This window comes from Panthera pardus, unplaced genomic scaffold, assembly GCF_024362965.1.
Source record: "Panthera pardus isolate Hobbes unplaced genomic scaffold, ASM2436296v1 HiC_scaffold_25, whole genome shotgun sequence".
Lineage (NCBI taxonomy): Eukaryota > Metazoa > Chordata > Mammalia > Carnivora > Felidae > Panthera > Panthera pardus.
Genome location: NW_026526821.1, coordinates 1,399,437 through 1,416,110, shown reverse-complemented (window position 1 = coordinate 1,416,110; position 16,674 = coordinate 1,399,437). Strand labels below are relative to the sequence as shown.

Below are 16,674 nucleotides of genomic sequence, written 5' to 3'. Positions count from 1 at the left end.
GTGGGGGGGGGGTGGCCCCCACCGAAGCCCGCGGTCAAGGCCAGGTCTGGCCGGGGCAGCGGCGGTCGCAGGGAGCCCCCGCCGGCAGGCGCTGTCAGTGGCCCGTTCTTCTTCCTAAGCTCCTCAGACGGGGACGTGCTGCTGGCAGCCCCGCCTCGAAGAGCGCACGGCTCAGAGGAGCCTCACCCGGAGCCGCGCCGCAGGCGCCGCAACCTCTCCCCCGCGCTTCCGCAGCCCGCCCGCGCCGACCGCGCTGCGCCGCGGGGCCGGGCCGCCAGGGGGAGCCGCGGGGCCCAACCCTCCGCTGCGCCTGCGCCGGCGCCGCGCGCGAACCCGAGCGCGAGCCCGCCGCGCGCGCGCGCCCGCCCGCCCCGCAAGTGCGCCTGCGCCGAGGCCGTGGCCGCGCCCGCTCCCGCCGGGGGCTCGTCGCTGGGCGGCCGGGCCATGGGGGAGGCTGAGGTGGGCGGCGGCGGCGCGCCGGGCGACAAGGGGCCGGGGGAGGCGGCCACCAGCCCGGCCGAGGAGACGGTGGTGTGGAGCCCCGAGGTGGAGGTGTGCCTCTTCCACGCCATGCTGGGCCACAAGCCCGTCGGTGAGCGGAGCGCCGCCGAGGCCGCGGACCCGCGTGGGGGCGGGGCGGGCCGGGCAACGGCCGGGGCGCGGGGCGGGGCCTCCCACGTCCGCCCACCCACCTGCGCCTCCTCCGACCCCTGCGCCCACCCACCCCACCTCCGCTGACGCTACCCCCCTCCTGCACCCCTGCCTCCCCTGCGCCCCTCCGCCTTCCCGTACCCTCCCTATGGCCCTTCCTGCACCCCTCTGCCCTCCCTCTGGCCCCTTCTGCCCGTCCTGGACCCTCCCTCTGGCCCCTGCTGCGCCCCTTCACCCTGCCCCTGGCCCCTGATGCTCCCCCTGCACCCTGCCTCTGGCCCCTGCTGCGCCCCTGCACCCTCCCTCTGGCCCCTGCTGCCCCCCTGCACCTTCCCTCTGGCCCCTGATGCTCCCCCTACACCCTCCCCCTGGCCCCTGCTGTGCCCCTCCTGCACCCACTCTCCCTCCTCCGCCCTGCCCCCCAGTACCCTCCCTTTGCACCTCCTACACCCGCCCTCCTGCCCCCATCTTTACTTCTCCCCTGCTGACCCCTGCTTCCAGCTCCCTCACTGCCTCCCGCCTCCCCCCTCCTCACAGGTGACTCCCTCTTCCCACAGGTGTCAATCGGCACTTCCACATGATCTGTATCCGGGACAAGTTCAGCCAGAACATTGGTCGGCAGGTCCCATCCAAGGTCATCTGGGACCACCTGAGCACCATGTATGACATGCAGGCACTGGTGAGCTGGATCCCACCCTCCCTGCTCCTCAGGCCAGGGCCCCCCAGCCCCAGACCGAGCTGCTCCTCAGGGAGCCCTGTGGCCTGTGGCCCTCCCCGGGGGGGGCACCAGTAACCAAACGAGGCACCTCAAGCAGCTCACAAACGCAGTGGGGGTAGCTGGTTGCCCTCGAGGAGCCTTCCTTACGTGGGGTGCTTAGCAAAAGTCTCCCCGGGGAGACAAGTGCGGAGCTGAGGCCCGTGGAGGAGGCGTGAGGCCCCGGCAGTCACACGGGAGGCCCCACGGCGCGCCAGGCAGGAAGGTGACTGGATCTAAGTCACATTCAGGTGAATATGGTGGCCTCTGTGGGCACCAGGCAGGCCGGGGCCCTGTCGCCACAGAACCCCCGGCCAGTTTCATCGAAAGGCAGGCAGGTCAACTGGGAAGCCAGGATGGCCAGAGGAGACAGTGGACATTCCCCGCAGAGGAACAGCAGGCGTCAGGGCTCTGTGGCAGCAGGAGATGGGGGGTCGAGGAGCTCAGAGGAGGTGTGGACCCCTGGGGCTGGGGGGCAGCGGGAGCTCCAGGCAAGCAAAGGGGTAGGCACTTGTGCCGGGGCAGGGGTGAGTCTCTGCCCCCCTGGCTGACTTAGGGCCACGCCAGCCCTCCCACCTGAGGCCTTCCTTGCCCGAACGTGGTGCCACCCTTGCTTCCTGTGGGTTTGGGCAGGTGGTTCGCAGCTCCTTGTCTTACTCTTGGAAGGAGATAGCGGTGACAGCCGTGCTCTGGGGACTGAATGCCCGGCCTGTAGAAAGCACCCTGGAAAGTGAAGTCCCTGTTGCTGGGACCAGCTCATCACGGACAAGCTGTCATCCTGAAGGGGCCTCACCCCACACCTGTCACCTTGTGGGGTCACCTGGTCCCCAGACTTCCATGCCGTGACTCTAGGCCAGTGGGGACCCCAAGCAAGACACAGACATCAGGGTGGCAGGGTCCCTGGCCCAGTGCAGCCAGGGACACAGACACAGCTGGCACCAGGCCCTCGCTGCACTTGGGAGCTGCAGGGCGCCTCTCAGAGGCTGTAGTCCAGGGCAAGCAGCCGGTCCCCCCCTCTCTGCCGGAACTTCAGTCTGGCCTATTACTTGTGCGGGACCAGGCAAGACCTCGAGGCTGTCGCTCCGGACCCCAGTGCCCCTCTGGAGCTGATGCCAGAGTCACCCGGGACCCTGGCAGTGTGCATCTGTGGCCCCCACCACGGAGATACCAGCAGCCCCAAGGGCCACAGGGTTTCCAAAGCTCCAGGAGACGCAAGCACATCTGCGGGCTGAGCACCGAGCTTTACCATGCCCTGCGAGCTGCGGAGAGGAGGCCCTTCCCGCTGAGCCCCTCCCTGTCTAGACCCCTTCCGCCAGCTCACCTTCCTTTCCTCTGGTGGTCCCGTGCCTCCAGGGTCTCGTCCCTTCTGGCACATGGGGCCTGTGTGACGTGTAGGGCAAGCGGGACTCTGATAAGCGGTGTCCCTGGCACCACTGTGTAGTCCTCACCTGGTGTCCGAGGCAGTAGCTTTCCTGTCCGGCACCTCCGTGTCTGCGGGCTCCACTGTCACTGTCACCTCGTGGGGAGGGAGCGGGACAGGTCAGCAGGACAGCCGAAGCCTGCTTTGGCCCTGGGGGCAGGGACGGCATGCTGGGAAGTGGGGCTGCCCCAGCCTCAGGTCAGGTGACGACTCCTGGTGGCTGGACTCCTGGTGGCTAGAGCCATAGCCTTGCCTTCTGCGGCCTGTTGGAGAAGCCCAGCTCCCGGTAGACTGCCGGCAGAAAGAAGGAAGTGTCCTCACCCCGCTGGTGCCCTCCCCCTCGGCTCTCGGGGACCGGCCGTGTGCTTGCTCCTCAGGTGCTCCTAAGTTGGCTCTTACACGTTTTTGGTGACTTACTAAAATCACATTTTTTTCTTTGTTTCTTTAAAAAATCGCCCTACTTGCCGTCAGCACGAATCTGAGATTCTTCCATTCCCAAATCCAGAGAGGAACTTCGTCCTTCCGGAAGAAATCATTCACGAAGTCCGAGAAGGTGAGACTCAGGCGGGTCAGGTTCGGGAATTAAGGAGGACGTGGGCCGAGGGCGGTGGCGTCGGGTGAAGGGCACGAGCCTCGGGGAGGAGTGAGGGCTGCCGGCGGGGTGCTTCTTGGCCCAGGTGGACTGGGAGGTCTGGGGAGTCTTGGGGACTGGCGGGAACTTGTTCAAGAACAATGGGCTCTCTTTAAAAGCGGCCTGGCGGCAGCTGAGAAGCACACACACAGCCGTCCCCGGCCTGAGCCGTCCGCAGCGCTGGGCAGGGCCGCGTCTCCCACCGTTTTGGTAAACGTCAGCTGTCGCCCCACAGGAAAAGTGGTCATTGAAGAAGAGATGAAGGAGGAAATGAAGGAAGATGTGGACCCCCACAACGGGGCGGACGATGGTGAGTGGGCAGCGCCCCCCGACCCCGCCCTGGGCCCCAGGAGCAAGCCCGGCGGCTCTGCACCCCCAGCCCGCGCGTTGAGTCCGCCCGGGGCCGGAGCTGCGCTGTCTGGTTCCACCCGCCTGGGCGCGAGCTGCTGGGCAAACCTGGCCTGGTGCACAGCCCACACTGCGAGCGAGCCCCGCGGCGGCCCGGGGCACTGGCACCCGGGCCGCTGGACGTAAAGTGCGTGGTGCTGGGGGTGCGGGTGCAGGGGACACGCTCCACGCGGCAGGGACGGCGGGTCCTCAGGAGGACCCAGCCGCCCGCGGGCCACACGGCAGCCCAGCTCGGAGCGTCGTGTGTGTAGATGCAGCTTTTTATGACCGAGCGGGAAGAGGAAGTAAAATTCTGGATATTCTGTTTTCAGCCAAATGATTTTGTCTCCCAGTTTTTTCGTCTTCAGGAAGCTTGGGCAAAGCAACGGAAAAGGCCAGCAAAGACAAGAACCCCTCGGACTTGGGCTCCAAGGAGGGGGTGGACAAGCGGAAGCGCAGCCGCGTCACCGACAAAGTCCTGACGGCAAACAGCAACCCCTCCAGCCCCAGCGCCGCCAAGCGGCGCCGAACGTAGACGCCGCTCGGCCCGGGCACAGGGCAGGGGGACAGCGGCCACCGGGCCGGACGCGCCGCCCCCCCCCCGCCCCCCCAGCCCGCCGCCCCTGTGGCTCCCACAGGGCCCGACCGCGACCGCCTCCCGCGGGGGCGTGTCCTCCCGCTCCCCGTCCTCCTGTGACGCCGGGTCAGCTCCAGCCGTGCTAGTTCGCCTGCCGGGCTGCGGTCCAGGCCCCGCGGAGCAGGGTGAGGGGCACGGACAAGGAGACCTGGACCAGCGAGCAGGAAGTCCGTTCTTGCTGTGTCCTTGGGGAGCGCTGGTCTTGCCGGGCAGCTCAGTGCTGCCTGTTTGTCCGTCTGTCCATCTGTTGGCCGTTCTTCCTAACCGGCTGCCCCGTCGGGAGAGAGACTCAGGCCAGCCCGTGGCGGACCGTCGCCCCACCTGAGAAACTGAGAACTGGACGTTTTGCCTCATTCGCTTGTACTGTAACGATGTATATAATTTGGCGGTATTTCACTATTTAATTTTTAAGAAGCCTATTTTACTAGTGTTTTATATGAAAACAACACTGCAGAAGTGAAACCTGTGTTGTATTTTTCCCGAGATGTTTTGTGCTAAGGTCATGACTGCTGAGACACTTTTCGCTCAGTTTTTATATGCCAGAAACAGAGGATTTGTAGCGGCTATTTTTGTATCCTCCGGTAACTTGCAAACAGACCAAATGAGTGAGTGGAGGGAAGGGGCGCGGGGGCCCAGGGTTGCCTGAAATACTTTCGTTTGAGTGCGGAATATTAAAGCACAAAAGCAGCAGCCTGGAGTCTCGTGATTTTGATACCAAAGTAAGTTCCCTTTTCTTACGGTAGGAAGTGTTTATTTTTCCAAGGATTATAAGCACAGCCTACACTCAGTGGGCTTCGTAGCATTCCCTCGATACAATGTATTGACGACCAACAGGAAATCGGGCCAGAGTGGAAATGTGGTCGAGTGTGACAAGTCCTTCAGATACGAAATGCCCGGACGGCGGACAAGGCAGAGCCGGTGGCTGGCTGAGCCCGGACGTCCGGGAGCTCATCCTCTGGCAACGCGAGTCTCGGGGCCCAGTCTGTTCTCCGCACAGGAGCGTCCGGGCAGAGCAGGAAGGGTGCGCCCTCAGTCCCGGCTGACCTCTGTGCCCCGGGTCCTTCATCTGGACAAGTCACCAGGAAGCTGAATCCCCCCACCGTCTCGGAGCAGGAGGCCGGGCCTCGGCCCACCAGGCAAGGGCAGGAACCCGGTGCCCCACGCCCCATGCAGGCTGGCCTGCTCTACCCGGCCCGCCGTCTCTCGCGGGGCCTGGAGCACATCGCCGGCAGCCCTCCTTCAAGGCCCACTCTGCGCCGGCTTCTGTCGCTGGGACCCTGCTGCCCGAGAGGAGCCTGGTCCCTGGGGAGTCAGAACCGTCAGGGCCACGGGGCAAACGTTGTCTATGAAGACGGGGGTCTTTCCCTTACAGACGTAGACCCTGGTCTGGAGCAGGATCTTCAGGGACCTCAGAACATGCTGGAAAAGCCTAGTCAATAAGTCAAATAAGTCAAACCTGTTTCCTAATGACTGAACATTCGCTGCCCTTCCAGGAGATGTGGGGGGAGGGGCACGCAAGGCCGCCCAGCAAGGTAGATGGCCCCCCACCCCAGGTGCCGGTTTGGGGCCACTCCCCACGCCCTTAGGCCTGCGGAGGCCGGAGTCCTCAGCCGGGGTGAGGCTCACACAGGGGGTCCGGTTCATGTGCTGCGTGTGGCCTGTGCAGGTCAAGTTCACATCCCCGCACTACCCTCTCCTGGCCTAGGGGTCCACTCTGTGACATGGGGAACAGCTGTGCCCCCACCACGTAGGTAGACGGAGTGTGACAGAGGAGAGGCGCTGGGGAGGAGCCAGTGTGAGCGGCTGCAGGACCCTGGGAGACACAGGCGCCACTGACCCGGGACCAGAAACCTCCGGGAGGTGCTTCGCGCTGAGGACGCCGGGTCGTCGACAACGGGACGCCGCAGCCTCCCTGGGCGGGGACAGGTGGGTGCGGCCTCAGCCCTCCCTGCTCTGGCCCAGCCCAGGGCCCCCAGGGCTGATGCAGAAGGAGAGAGTGCTCCCAAGTGCGTACCGATAGGGCAGCAACGGGACGCAGCGGGGCTCCCTCGGGGCGGGGCGGGAGGGCGTGGGGCTTTGGCCAAACAACGAGGCTGCAACTGGTTTTGCCTGAGGAAAACGTTAAGGCAGGTCTAACCTGAACCTGCCCCCGCCCAGCTCCTGCAAGACTCCTCCACCGGGGGCAGGGCCACCCTGGGGCGCGCCACCTACTGCCGGTGCTCGGAGGAGGAACCGAGCGAGCGCGCCGCCGTCGCTCCTCTGGGCCCCGCCCCGGCCCCCCTGGCCCGCCCCCCAGTCCTGCCCCCCACCCCTGCTCAGCCCCGCCCCAGCCTGGGCGGCCAGCTGTCCAGAGCCCTGAGCCCACAGCGGGCGTCCCCAGGCTGCAGAGGGGAGGACACAGCACAAGACTTCTTCTGCAGCAGAAATCTGGGCTCCCGGGTTAACGCGCCCTGCGGGGCCCCAGGCAAACTGCACAAAAGCAGCCAGAGGTGCGGTTCGGGGTGACTCTTCCTTGTCGAGCGGAAGTCGGGCAGCGTCTGGGAGGGTCCGTCGTCCCGGCCCCGGTGGGAGGCAGCGGCGGGGAGGCTTGCCGCTCGGCCCGTGGAAAGGCACAGCCTCCCCACCGCAGTGCCCCTCAGAGCAGCCAAACCCCTGCATTCCGCCCCCGGAATGCAGACACCTGCGTCAGGGCCTCCCGGTGTCATCTGCCCGATGTCCTGGCCGGGGCCTCGCGGGGCCACCTGCAAGTCAGGCAAGCGGGAGGTGAGGCCCAGGGGGTGGGGGAGGCCATCCGCCCCGGCGGCCCCCGCCAGAGGCGCGGCGGCTGCCCGCTGCCCAGGAAACCTAGCCTGCCCACGGGTGGCAGACCTTTTACAGAAATGCCCAGATGTCCGTTCCGGAGGGGGCGGGGGGCACCTCCGTCCTCTTAGAGAGTGAGGTCGTGTGTACACAGGCTCCAGCCAGGTGAGACTGTACCCGGAGAATGGATGAGGACGGCCCGCATCAAAAAGGGCCCTCAGCTGTGCCCACAGCCAAGGTCGGAAGGTTGTGCTCCCTCTCAGCTGTCACAGGCAGCCCTGAGGCCCAGGGGCCGCTGGCAGATCTGGGAGAGGTCAGCGACCCCAGGGGGCTGGGTTTGGCCTTCACCTTCTACCCCGTTGACCCCGGGAGTTACCCTCCTGGCTAGATCTGTCAGAAGGCCAGACTTTGGTTTTAGCTAAAATGCTGTGAAACACCGAAGGTGCACGGTCGTCACAGAGTCCAAATACTACCTGGGCGGGCCACTCCCAAGTTGCATGTTGAGGGGCGGATCTCCAACTTTGCTGGAACTCCCGCGGCCACCAGCAGATGTGAGGGCACAGATTAAGGGAATCTGTGGGAGGTCACTGGGGAATTTGCAACTGCAGGTGATCTTCAGCTGTCTGACACACGCCAATGTGTGCGAAGAGGGCGGCCACCGCCGGCTGCCCCCAGCGCCCAGAGAGGCCCCCGAGGGGACGTTTAACCAGGGCCACCTGTGTTGAGCAGCCTCAGGATGACCCCAGTCACCCAGTCATTCATGCGTCCCCTCCCTCTAGGCAGCACCTTACCTTACCGCTGATAGGTTGTGGCAAAGGGGCAGAGGCCAGGCCCACAGTGACGGTGCAGACGACTCCCGGCACACTGGAAAGAGACCCTCCTGCTGGCCTTTGTGAACCGTCTGTGAAGGGACACGCGGATCCGTGTCCTACTGGCCGAGAATGACTTCTGCCCACAGTCTGGGGGACCGTGGAAGCAGACTGCTCTCCAAAGGAGCCTCTCATGAGACCACAGCCCCAGCCTACACCTGGAGGGCATCCCGCGTGGGAGCATCCTGGGGGGGCCTCCCTTCTGGGGAGGACAGCTCCCAGGGGTTATGCTCCTGGGGTCAGCCCTGTGGAGGGACATCCTCCTGTGGGCATCCTCCAGGGGGTGGGTAGACTTCCTCCAGGAGAACGTCCTCTGGGAAGAGGGATATTCTGGAGGAGGGGGTTTCCAGCAGGTAGGCGTCTTCCTCTGGGGGGAGGTTGTCCTCAGGGGCATTCTGGGGTGATTCTCTGGGATGAGCATCCTCCAGGGACATACCTGTAGAGCGGGTATACTCCAGAGGGCATCCTGGGGGAGGTGTCTTCTCCCAAAGGGAAGGGATATCGTGTAGGGGGGTCCTGGGGGGACACCCTGGGGGCAATCCCAGCGAGGAAGGGGGCGGGCGTCCTCCGGAGTGACGTTCTCGGGGAGGGGCTGTCCTCGGAGCGTGGGGGGCCTTCTCGGGGCGGACGGCGTCGGCGGCCCCGCCCCCGGCCCCGCCCCGGCCCCGCCCCCGGCCCTCCCCCGCGCTTCCTCCTTCGCTCACTTTCGCTTCCGCCGGAGCGCGGGTCCCGCCGCCGCCCGAGCATGGACGACCCGGACTGCGACTCGACCTGGGAGGAGGACGAGGACGAGGACGGCGAGGGCGCGAGCGCTGGGGGCGACGAGGACGGCGAGGCCGGCGCCCCAGGGGACGCGGACGCGGAGGACGAGGACGAGGACGAAGAGGACGCGCCGGCGGCGCGGCCCGGCGCGCTCCAGGTGCAGCCTCGACGCGCGCCGGGGACCCAGCGCCCAGCCCCGGGTGGCGCCCGCCCGGCCGCCGCGAGGTGGGGGTGAGGCCCCGCTCCGGGAAGGCCGCCCCCCCTCCCGGTCCCCGGACACCCAGCTTGGGGCCTGGCTCTCCCTCTCCAGCTGTTGCCCTCTCCCCGACCCAGGCCCGCTGGTGCCCCCCTCAGGATCGCCCCGTCCCGCGCCTCCCAGCTCCGGCCCAGCCCGTGGGGGGACCTTGCAGGGAGATCCAGGGCCACCCTCAGATCCGTGCGGTGTGATGATACTTCCTCAAGCGGATGCCCTGGGCACATTCTGGACTCGCCTCTGTCACTTCCCGCCTCCGGGCCCTTGGCTCTGTCCTCTGAATAGATCCCGGCTCTCCGTGCTGGCCGCCTGCTTCTGCCTGCCTTTCTGCCTCTGGGTGCCCCCTGCTTCTGCCCCGCCCTGCTCCCTCCCACCCCCGGCCCGCCTCACCCCCACCGCTCCTCGCTGGGTGCAGCGCCCACCCGCTGGGACCTCCCACCCTCTCGAGAGTGGCCTTGGAGGCCACATTTATGTGACCTGCCTGAGCCAGGGCTGCTCGCCCCAGCTACTGGCAGTTATGGCTGCTGATTTGTCATTATCAGCTGTTACTTTTGTTACTACTGATTACCTAGGTGACCAGCAGTTACTTTTGTCTTCACTGGTGATACTCCTTGTTACGATCCGTTACTTTTGTTGCCACGGATTTATTTTCTTCTCATTACCACTGGTTACTTTTGTTACTAGGGTCACTCAATACCAGGGGCCGGTACTCCCTGAGCCTCACATTCTGTCCCAGTGCAGGGTGGTCCCAGCTGGGGTTCTAGGTGTTATCGGGACTTAGGTGACAGCTGTCACTTTTGGAGGATGATGTATTGGCATCGTGTCTGTGGGGCCTTGAATTCCATCCCGTGTGATCTCTGGGTTGCATTCTCCCCCAGACAGATGAGAGCTCTGGTTTGGGGTTTAGCTGGCTGTGTGGTGAAGTCTTGGTCAGGGAGAGGGACCCAGACGGGCTCCTGGGCCTGCCAGGGAGGCCAGAAGGCGGAGCACATCTATGGTGTTTGGGGCAGGCATGAGTTTCTGGAGGCAGCAGGCTGGGCAGTGGCCAGGGGTCACCGGGCAGGGATCTGGCTCTTCTGTGGCAGATGCCCGCCGGCTGGGGCACGTATTGAGAGAGGATGCTGTCCTTGCTGTAGCTCTGTGAGCCCCACTCCTACAGCAGTGCGCTGGCCCCTCGGCCACTGAGAGGCGCCACAGTCGTTGACTTCTACACGGGGCCCAGCTGTCTGGTATTTGTCCTGGGCTGTGTCTTCTGTGCACCCGTGGGGTTGACCTGGGGATGGTGAGTGGGGCCAGCTCCTGCTGAGTTTCGGTGTCTCCTCGGGCCCTTGGCTGGTAGGCAAGAACATCACCAGCAGGCCCTGGTCTATAAATTGGGCAGAGAGGCACCCCCAGGCCCCTGCTGGAGCTCAGAACCATTTGGAGCATCTTGGGGAGTGGGGAGGGGGTCAGAGCCAAGGGACACAGTGACAGGCCTGGCCTCCTGACTCCCCTTGCAGTGCTCCTTCCAGGATCCTGGACCCAGGTGTTTCCCTGGGACGAGCGGTCGGTCTCCTGTGGAGTCATGCCCAGGAGCCATACCTGCCTGGGCCCTCTCTCCTGCCCCGGCTTCTGTCGGACCTCAGGCCAGGCTCAACCTCGCTCACGCCTCCCACCCTATAAGAGGGTGGGTGAAGCCACCTTTACCCAGCATCCTAGCCGTGAAGTTACCTTCTATCCCTCCCAGGACCCGGGGAGCTTGGCCTGCAGAGATAGGGGCTGCAGGTGTTGGGGGGCAGCGAGGAGCCCCTGTGTCTCCCTGAGCAGGCTCTCGCGTAGGGCCGGAGGCCCGGAGACACGGGGTCTGGTCTACGGCGTTGGGCGGGGGCCAGGCTGGTTCCCTGGGCCTTGGTCATTCATCTCTTCGTCAGGCAAGTGTTTGGGGCCCCTCCTGGGGCTGTAGGCCGGGAGGCCACGGCCCTTCGAGACACAAGCCTTGTGACAACTTAGAGCACCGTACACAGAGAAAGCACTGGTGAAGGCAGGGGGACCAGGGGCAAGTCCTGGGGCTGCGGTCCAAATGGACTTAGCCAGCAAGTACCGGAGGAGGCAGTGAGGCCAGGGCCCGGGGACGGTGCTGCACCCCAAGAACGTGCCGGTCAGCCTGGGATCCTGGGAGCGGGGGCGGGCCGCGGGGGGCTGAGCAGGGGGCAGGGCTTGTTCCTCCCATTCTGGTCCCTTCCGGTTTTGTTGCTAGCTGACCCCGTGCGTGCTGCCCTTCCTGGGACAGGGGCTGGCTTGGGGTGGGCCTCCCCTAGGGGTCTCACTCATCTCCTCTCTCCCCAGGCCAGGACGACGGGGTCCCGAAACTGGCGAGCGGCGCGCGACACACGCAGGTACCGGCACCACTACCCGGTACGTAGCCACCTCGGCGCCCACACACCTCGGCAGCCCGGCCGGGACGGAGTCTCCCGCCCTCCACCGGGAGAAGGCCATCGGGACAAGACGTCCCGTCACCCCCCTCCTCAGACGAGGTCCCAGGGCCCACCTGGGACTGCGGCTCCTTCCCCCCCGGGGGAGGGGGGTGATGAGGACCGCCTCTGTCCCGGAGCCTTTAGAGCAGGGGGAGCAGTGCCAGCTAGTGGCGCAGCCACACGTGGCCCCGTGTGTCGGTCCGCGGGTCGGGGCCCATGTCGGTGGCGTTCCGTGGCCCTCGCCCCTGCCCTCTGCACTGTGAGTGTCAGCCAACCCCTAGGCTACTTTAGGGGTACAGATGGAGGGGACCTGCCGCCCGGCCCGCGCTGGTGAGGAGGGAAGGTGGCGGTCAGAGGGAGCTGCTGTCCTCCCAGTGCGGAGGCTGGTCCTCGCCTGCGGGGCGAGGGGCCCCGGCCGGGGACTCGGGTCTTCGCCAGCCTTCAGGATGTCGAGGCTCACGGGCCCAGGAGCGGACGCCCGCTCCCCGAACGTTCTAGTGTGAGGGGCCCTCGGAGGCAGCCTATTTCTGGAGATGTCTCCACCGCAACTTTCTCTGGCTCTTCAGGATTTGATAGAACGGGATGGCAACGGTGACATGCCAAACCTGAGTTTCTACAGAAACGAGATCCGGTTCCTGCCCAACGGTGCGCGTCTGCTGGGCCGCCTGCGCCCTGTCCCGGGGGGGCGTCTGTGGCCCCACTGGGACCCTGTTGGGGACGGCTTCCTGTTGGGCCCGCGGTTTTCGGCTTGCCCCGCAGCGCCCCCTGCAGGCTGCTGCGGGGACGCCCTGGGAAGGGCCGTGTCGCTCACTACTGCTGCCTTGGTGGGAAAGCCGCACGTGTAAACTGGCGAGTAAGAGTGATTGTTCCATTTCCAAGTGGTTGGAAACAACTCAAGGTGGAAAATGTTCTGTGCTGTGAAAGTGACACGAAATTCAACTGTGAGTGTCCATAAGGGAGAGTCCGTGGGAAGCCACCCACGCGCATTCGTTCAGGCGTGGCCGCCTTCCCACTACAACGCAGCACAATTGCAGCAGAGGACACGTGGCCTCAGAGAGTCACTGGCCCTTGGAAACAGTGGCCGCCCTACAGGAGGCCAGGCCATGGGGGGGGTGGGGCTCCGCTGGAGGTTCTGTCTGAGGTCGGGTTCCAGCTAACCAGCTGTGGTTTGGAGGGGGCGGTGAGGCCCCCTTTCTGCAAAGGCAGGTGGGGGTCTGGGACCCCATGTCCTCCTGGGCCCTCCGGCCCAACGAGCCCAGCGTGGCCCTTCTCACTCGGGTCCGTGCTCAGGCAGCAACGGAGAGCCCGTGTCGGACTGCAAAGAAGCCGAGGGCTTCGGCTGGGGGGGGGGGTTACGGTCACATGACACAGACACAAGCTTCAGAGCCCCGAGGTCCTCAACAGAGGAGGGGAGGGAAAGTGGGGGGACTTCTAGCAGCTTCTCACTGACTTATCCCCGTGGGGCCCCCAGGCTGTTTCATTGAAGACATTCTTCAGAACTGGAGGGAGGACTACGATGTCCTGGAAGAGAATCACTCCTACATCCAGTGGTGAGTGGGCGGGGCTTACCGAGCAGGCACTGTCGGCGGGGCGGGGCTTACTGAGCAGGTGCCCTCGGCGGGGCGGGGGCTTACTGGGCAGGCACTGTCGGCGGGGCGGGGCTTACCGAGCAGGTGCTGTCGGTGGGGCGGGGTTTACTGGGCAGGCCGCCTCGGCGGGGCAGGGCAGCGGTGGTGCGCAGCCTCTGAGGCTGTAGGTGGGCGTGGGGCGCAGGAAGAGCCTCAGACAGGCCGGCTTGCTGGGACGGGACGGCCCCGGTGCCAACAGGCCTCGTGGGCCCGCAGAGTCCCTTGGACACTGACAGTGACAGGCCTCGAACAGTGGCCTGAGGTGATCCTTGCCGGCATGGCTACCTTGGAGAGCCTTGACACTGCCCCACAAACACAGTGTGCGTTTGAAAATGGCACGTCGGGGGCCTTTTCCTGGGCACAGCGCATCGTGGGGGATAGTTGTGCAGCACTGACGGCTAGATGCAAGGAGAACCTAAGAATTAGGAGGACTGCCTGGAACGCCCTGGGCAGCACTGGCAGACCGGCTCGCTGCCGAGCACGCGCACGACTCTTCTAGTCGTGTGTGCACCCATCGGGTGCCCTGGCCCGTAACAGGTTCCCTGCAGCCTTCCCCCCCCTCACGCCTCGGCTTTGCCTTGTGAGAGCGCACACACATGTTCATCCAGCCAGGCCCTCCTAGAGTTGAGCCGTGAGCCCAGAGAGGCTGGTGAGCCTCCCGGGACCGCGGGTGTGCGCCGTGGCTGGGAGCCCGTGCCTGCCGCCGACGGACCTGTAACCGTGCCTCCCACAGGCTGTTTCCTCTGCGTGAACCTGGAGTGAACTGGCATGCCAAGCCCCTCACGCTCCGGGAGGTTGAGGTGAGCTCTGATCGCTGGGAAGCCGTCCCGGGGAGCCCCTCCCCTCCGCGCTGGCCCTTGCCTCTGCCCCCTGGTGCTCTCACAGGCTTCTAGAGAAATTTGCCTCCAATCGGGGAGCCCAGAGCCAGGGCTGTGAGCAGAATCATGGTGACTGGAGTTTCATCACACCTGGTTGGGGCTGGAGCAGACGCTCCTGGAGGGACAAGAGGGTCTGGGGAGGGGGGGGGACAGGACGTGTTTCCTGCCACGTGCTCAGCCCTGGGGTGTGGGGTGGGGGCGCATGATTCCCAGGAGCTAGATTCCCCTGGGGGTGAAGCCGGGGCCTCAGGCCCCAGTGAGACTCTGAGGCAGCTTAGAGAGGTTCATCATTCACTCCTATCCGGGCTCCTGCGCCCTGGCGTTTTACCCTGAAAGTCTGAGTCCAGCCCTTTAGAAGAATCAGGGCCCGAGGGGGCGTTGGCCGGCCGGATGTATGGGTGACGACCCCTGGGCTCCCCACCGGCCTCGGGGGTGTGTTTCAGGCATTTAAAAGCTGCAAGGAGGTCAGGGAGCGGTTTGTGCAGGCCTACGAGCTCATGCTGGGGTTCTACGGGATCCAGCTAGAAGACAGGAGCTCGGGTCAGGTGCGCCGAGCACAGAACTACCAGAAGCGCTTCCAGAACCTCAACTGGTGAGGACCGCCCCTCCCCCACCACGGCCGAGGAGGATGGGCAGCTAGGTTTCAGACAGGTGTGGGGGGAGCGCTTCGGCGGAGGAGGGACTCCAGGGCCACTCGGGCAAGTGACTAAAGGCTCTCTGAACACCCTCCGTGTTTGCAGGGTGGGGGTGGTGCCACTGATAGGGGCGTGAGAGCCGGTCAGTTTCACTCTTAGCCGCGCTGGGTCCGCCTGGGTGTGGGCCAGGATGCCCATAGCACCCTCACCTTGGCAGGCACGGCCCTCCTCCTCCCTGGTGAGAGGCACCGGATGGGGAGGAGGTAAAGGGGGTGGGTCTGCTGTCTGCTGATGACACCAGTGCCCCTGCATGTGGGTAACAGGTCCTGTGCTGGGGGGGGGGGGGGGTCCCCCTCCGGCTCTTCTCCAGCCATGCGGGGGGGTGGGGGGAGACCTTCGGGGCCCAGGGGGCAGCCCCCTTCTAAAAGATGCATCAGGATCCCCACCTGCAGGGTCCACACAGGCCATTTTCTCCAGGACTGGGGTGGGGCACAGGGAGGGGGAGGGCGCCAGGGGGATGAGAGGGTGGGACGGAGCCTGGCGGAGGGAGGAGGAGGGGAGGGGGGGAGGGGGGAGGGAAGTGAGGAGGAGGGGAGGAGGAGGAGGGAGGGCCCTGGCGGGGCGCCCCGCCCCCCGCGCCAGCGCCCCTCCGCTTCCCGGCCCCAGGCACAGCCACAACAACCTCCGCATCACGCGCATCCTCAAGTCCCTGGGCGAGCTGGGCCTGGAGCGCTACCAGGCGCCGCTGGCGCGCTTCTTCCTGGAGGAGACGCTGGTGCGCCAGGAGCTGCCGGCCGTGCGCCAGAGCGCCCTGGACTACTTCGTGTTCACCGTGCGCTGCCCGCGCCAGCGCCGCAAGCTGCTGCGCTTCGCCTGGGAGCACTTCCGGCCGCGCCGCAAGTTCGTGTGGGGGCCGCACGACAAGCTGCGGAGGCTGCGGCCACCCCTGCCCGCGGGGGAGGGGGAGGGGAGCCCCGGGGCCCCGGACCCCCTCCCCGGGGCCGGCGCCGCGGGGGGCCAGACCTGCGCGCCGGGGCGGGCCGGGGGCCAGGAAGGGGAGGCGGGGGGCCGCGGGGAGGGGGGCCCGGAGCCCCCGAGCCCTAAGGAGAACAAGAAGAGGAAGCTGGACGCCAGCCGGCGGGAGCAGGCCCCGGGGGAACGGGGCGGCCAGAGCGCCTCGGACGTGGAGAAGATCGCCCTGAACCTGGAGGGCTGCGCCCTCAGCCAGGGCGGCCTGAGCGGGGGGACCCAGGAATCGGGCAGCCGGGCCCCGGGGGAGGCCGAGCAGTCCTGCCCCCAGCCTCCCCCGGGGGCCAAGGTGGTGGAGGAGGTGAGGAAGAGAAGGAAGGTGGACCAGGGCCCCGGGAGCGGCGACTCGGTGGGTGCCGGTGGTGGGGCCGAGCCCCCAGCCCCCGCCCGGCGCTGCGCCCTGCCAGGGTGCCCCGAGGCCAGAGAGAAGGATAACGGGGTGGAGGAGGCCGGTGGCCTGGCAGAGCTAGAGCAGGGTGCCCCTGGGAGCTCAGCCCCCGCGGGACCCTCGGTAGATAGGGAAGCAGAGGCGGGGCCTGAGGCCAAACCCAGAAAGCCTTAAGGGAATGGGCCGCCTGGGCATCCTGCCCTCCGTCCTGCCACTGCCACGGGTCTGGGGAGCCACGTGGTCAGCTGTTGTCAGCACGGAGCAGTACTGGTCTGTCCCTCCTGGTCACCGCAGCCGTTGAAGGAGCAGATCCCCCCTCTGGGAAGGCCAGGGACTTGGGGATCCTTACCTCCAGCTCACTTCCTGCCTCCCTCCTCCAAGCCACCACCCCCCCCCCCATCTTTGTAAATTGGCCCTCAAGGGTCTGGGGGGTGGGAATGGGGGCTCATTTTCTTAGTCTGGTGCCGAAACCTTTTCTGAATAAACTCATTTGACTTTGA

At 66.0% G+C, this 16,674-nt stretch overlaps 2 protein-coding genes and 2 long non-coding RNA genes across 4 annotated transcripts; 2 read left to right on the top strand and 2 right to left on the bottom strand.

The window, feature by feature from the left end:
- The first annotated feature begins 382 nt into the window (after positions 1–382).
- MRGBP (MRG domain binding protein) lies at positions 383–5,170 on the top strand. Its single transcript, XM_053890058.1, has 5 exons — positions 383–592; positions 1,209–1,330; positions 3,297–3,378; positions 3,692–3,766; positions 4,197–5,170. Exons 1-5 carry the CDS (start codon positions 445–447, stop codon positions 4,376–4,378), a joined length of 609 nt encoding a protein of 202 aa, XP_053746033.1. The 5' UTR covers positions 383–444; the 3' UTR covers positions 4,379–5,170.
- A 34-nt stretch (positions 5,171–5,204) lies between these two features.
- LOC128773434 (uncharacterized) lies at positions 5,205–6,341 on the bottom strand. Its single transcript, XR_008417668.1, has 2 exons — positions 5,669–6,341; positions 5,205–5,546 (listed from the first exon to the last, which is right to left on the bottom strand). It is a non-coding gene; the product is annotated as an uncharacterized LOC128773434 (long non-coding RNA).
- A 626-nt stretch (positions 6,342–6,967) lies between these two features.
- On the bottom strand, positions 6,968–8,138 carry LOC128773432 (uncharacterized). Its single transcript, XR_008417664.1, has 3 exons — positions 8,071–8,138; positions 7,349–7,866; positions 6,968–7,221 (listed from the first exon to the last, which is right to left on the bottom strand). It is a non-coding gene; the product is annotated as an uncharacterized LOC128773432 (long non-coding RNA).
- Positions 8,139–8,807: 669 nt separating this feature from the next.
- Positions 8,808–16,674, top strand: OGFR (opioid growth factor receptor). Its single transcript, XM_053890047.1, has 7 exons — positions 8,808–9,067; positions 11,489–11,557; positions 12,183–12,261; positions 13,088–13,166; positions 13,978–14,044; positions 14,566–14,714; positions 15,424–16,674. Exons 1-7 carry the CDS (start codon positions 8,894–8,896, stop codon positions 16,346–16,348), a joined length of 1,542 nt encoding a protein of 513 aa, XP_053746022.1. The 5' UTR covers positions 8,808–8,893; the 3' UTR covers positions 16,349–16,674.

Bases quoted from the DNA above. Each gene is read 5' to 3' on its own strand.
- MRGBP (XM_053890058.1), top strand. From the start codon at position 445: ATGGGGGAGGCTGAGGTGGGCGGCGGCGGCGCGCCGGGCGACAAGGGG. The intron at 3,379-3,691 runs GTGAGACTCAGG...GTCGCCCCACAG, and splicing joins CATTCACGAAGTCCGAGAAG to GAAAAGTGGTCATTGAAGAA. The intron at 3,767-4,196 runs GTGAGTGGGCAG...TTTGTCTCCCAG, and splicing joins CCACAACGGGGCGGACGATG to TTTTTTCGTCTTCAGGAAGC.
- OGFR (XM_053890047.1), top strand. From the start codon at position 8,894: ATGGACGACCCGGACTGCGACTCGACCTGGGAGGAGGACGAGGACGAG. The intron at 11,558-12,182 runs GTACGTAGCCAC...CTGGCTCTTCAG, and splicing joins GGTACCGGCACCACTACCCG to GATTTGATAGAACGGGATGG. The intron at 14,715-15,423 runs GTGAGGACCGCC...TCCCGGCCCCAG, and splicing joins CGCTTCCAGAACCTCAACTG to GCACAGCCACAACAACCTCC.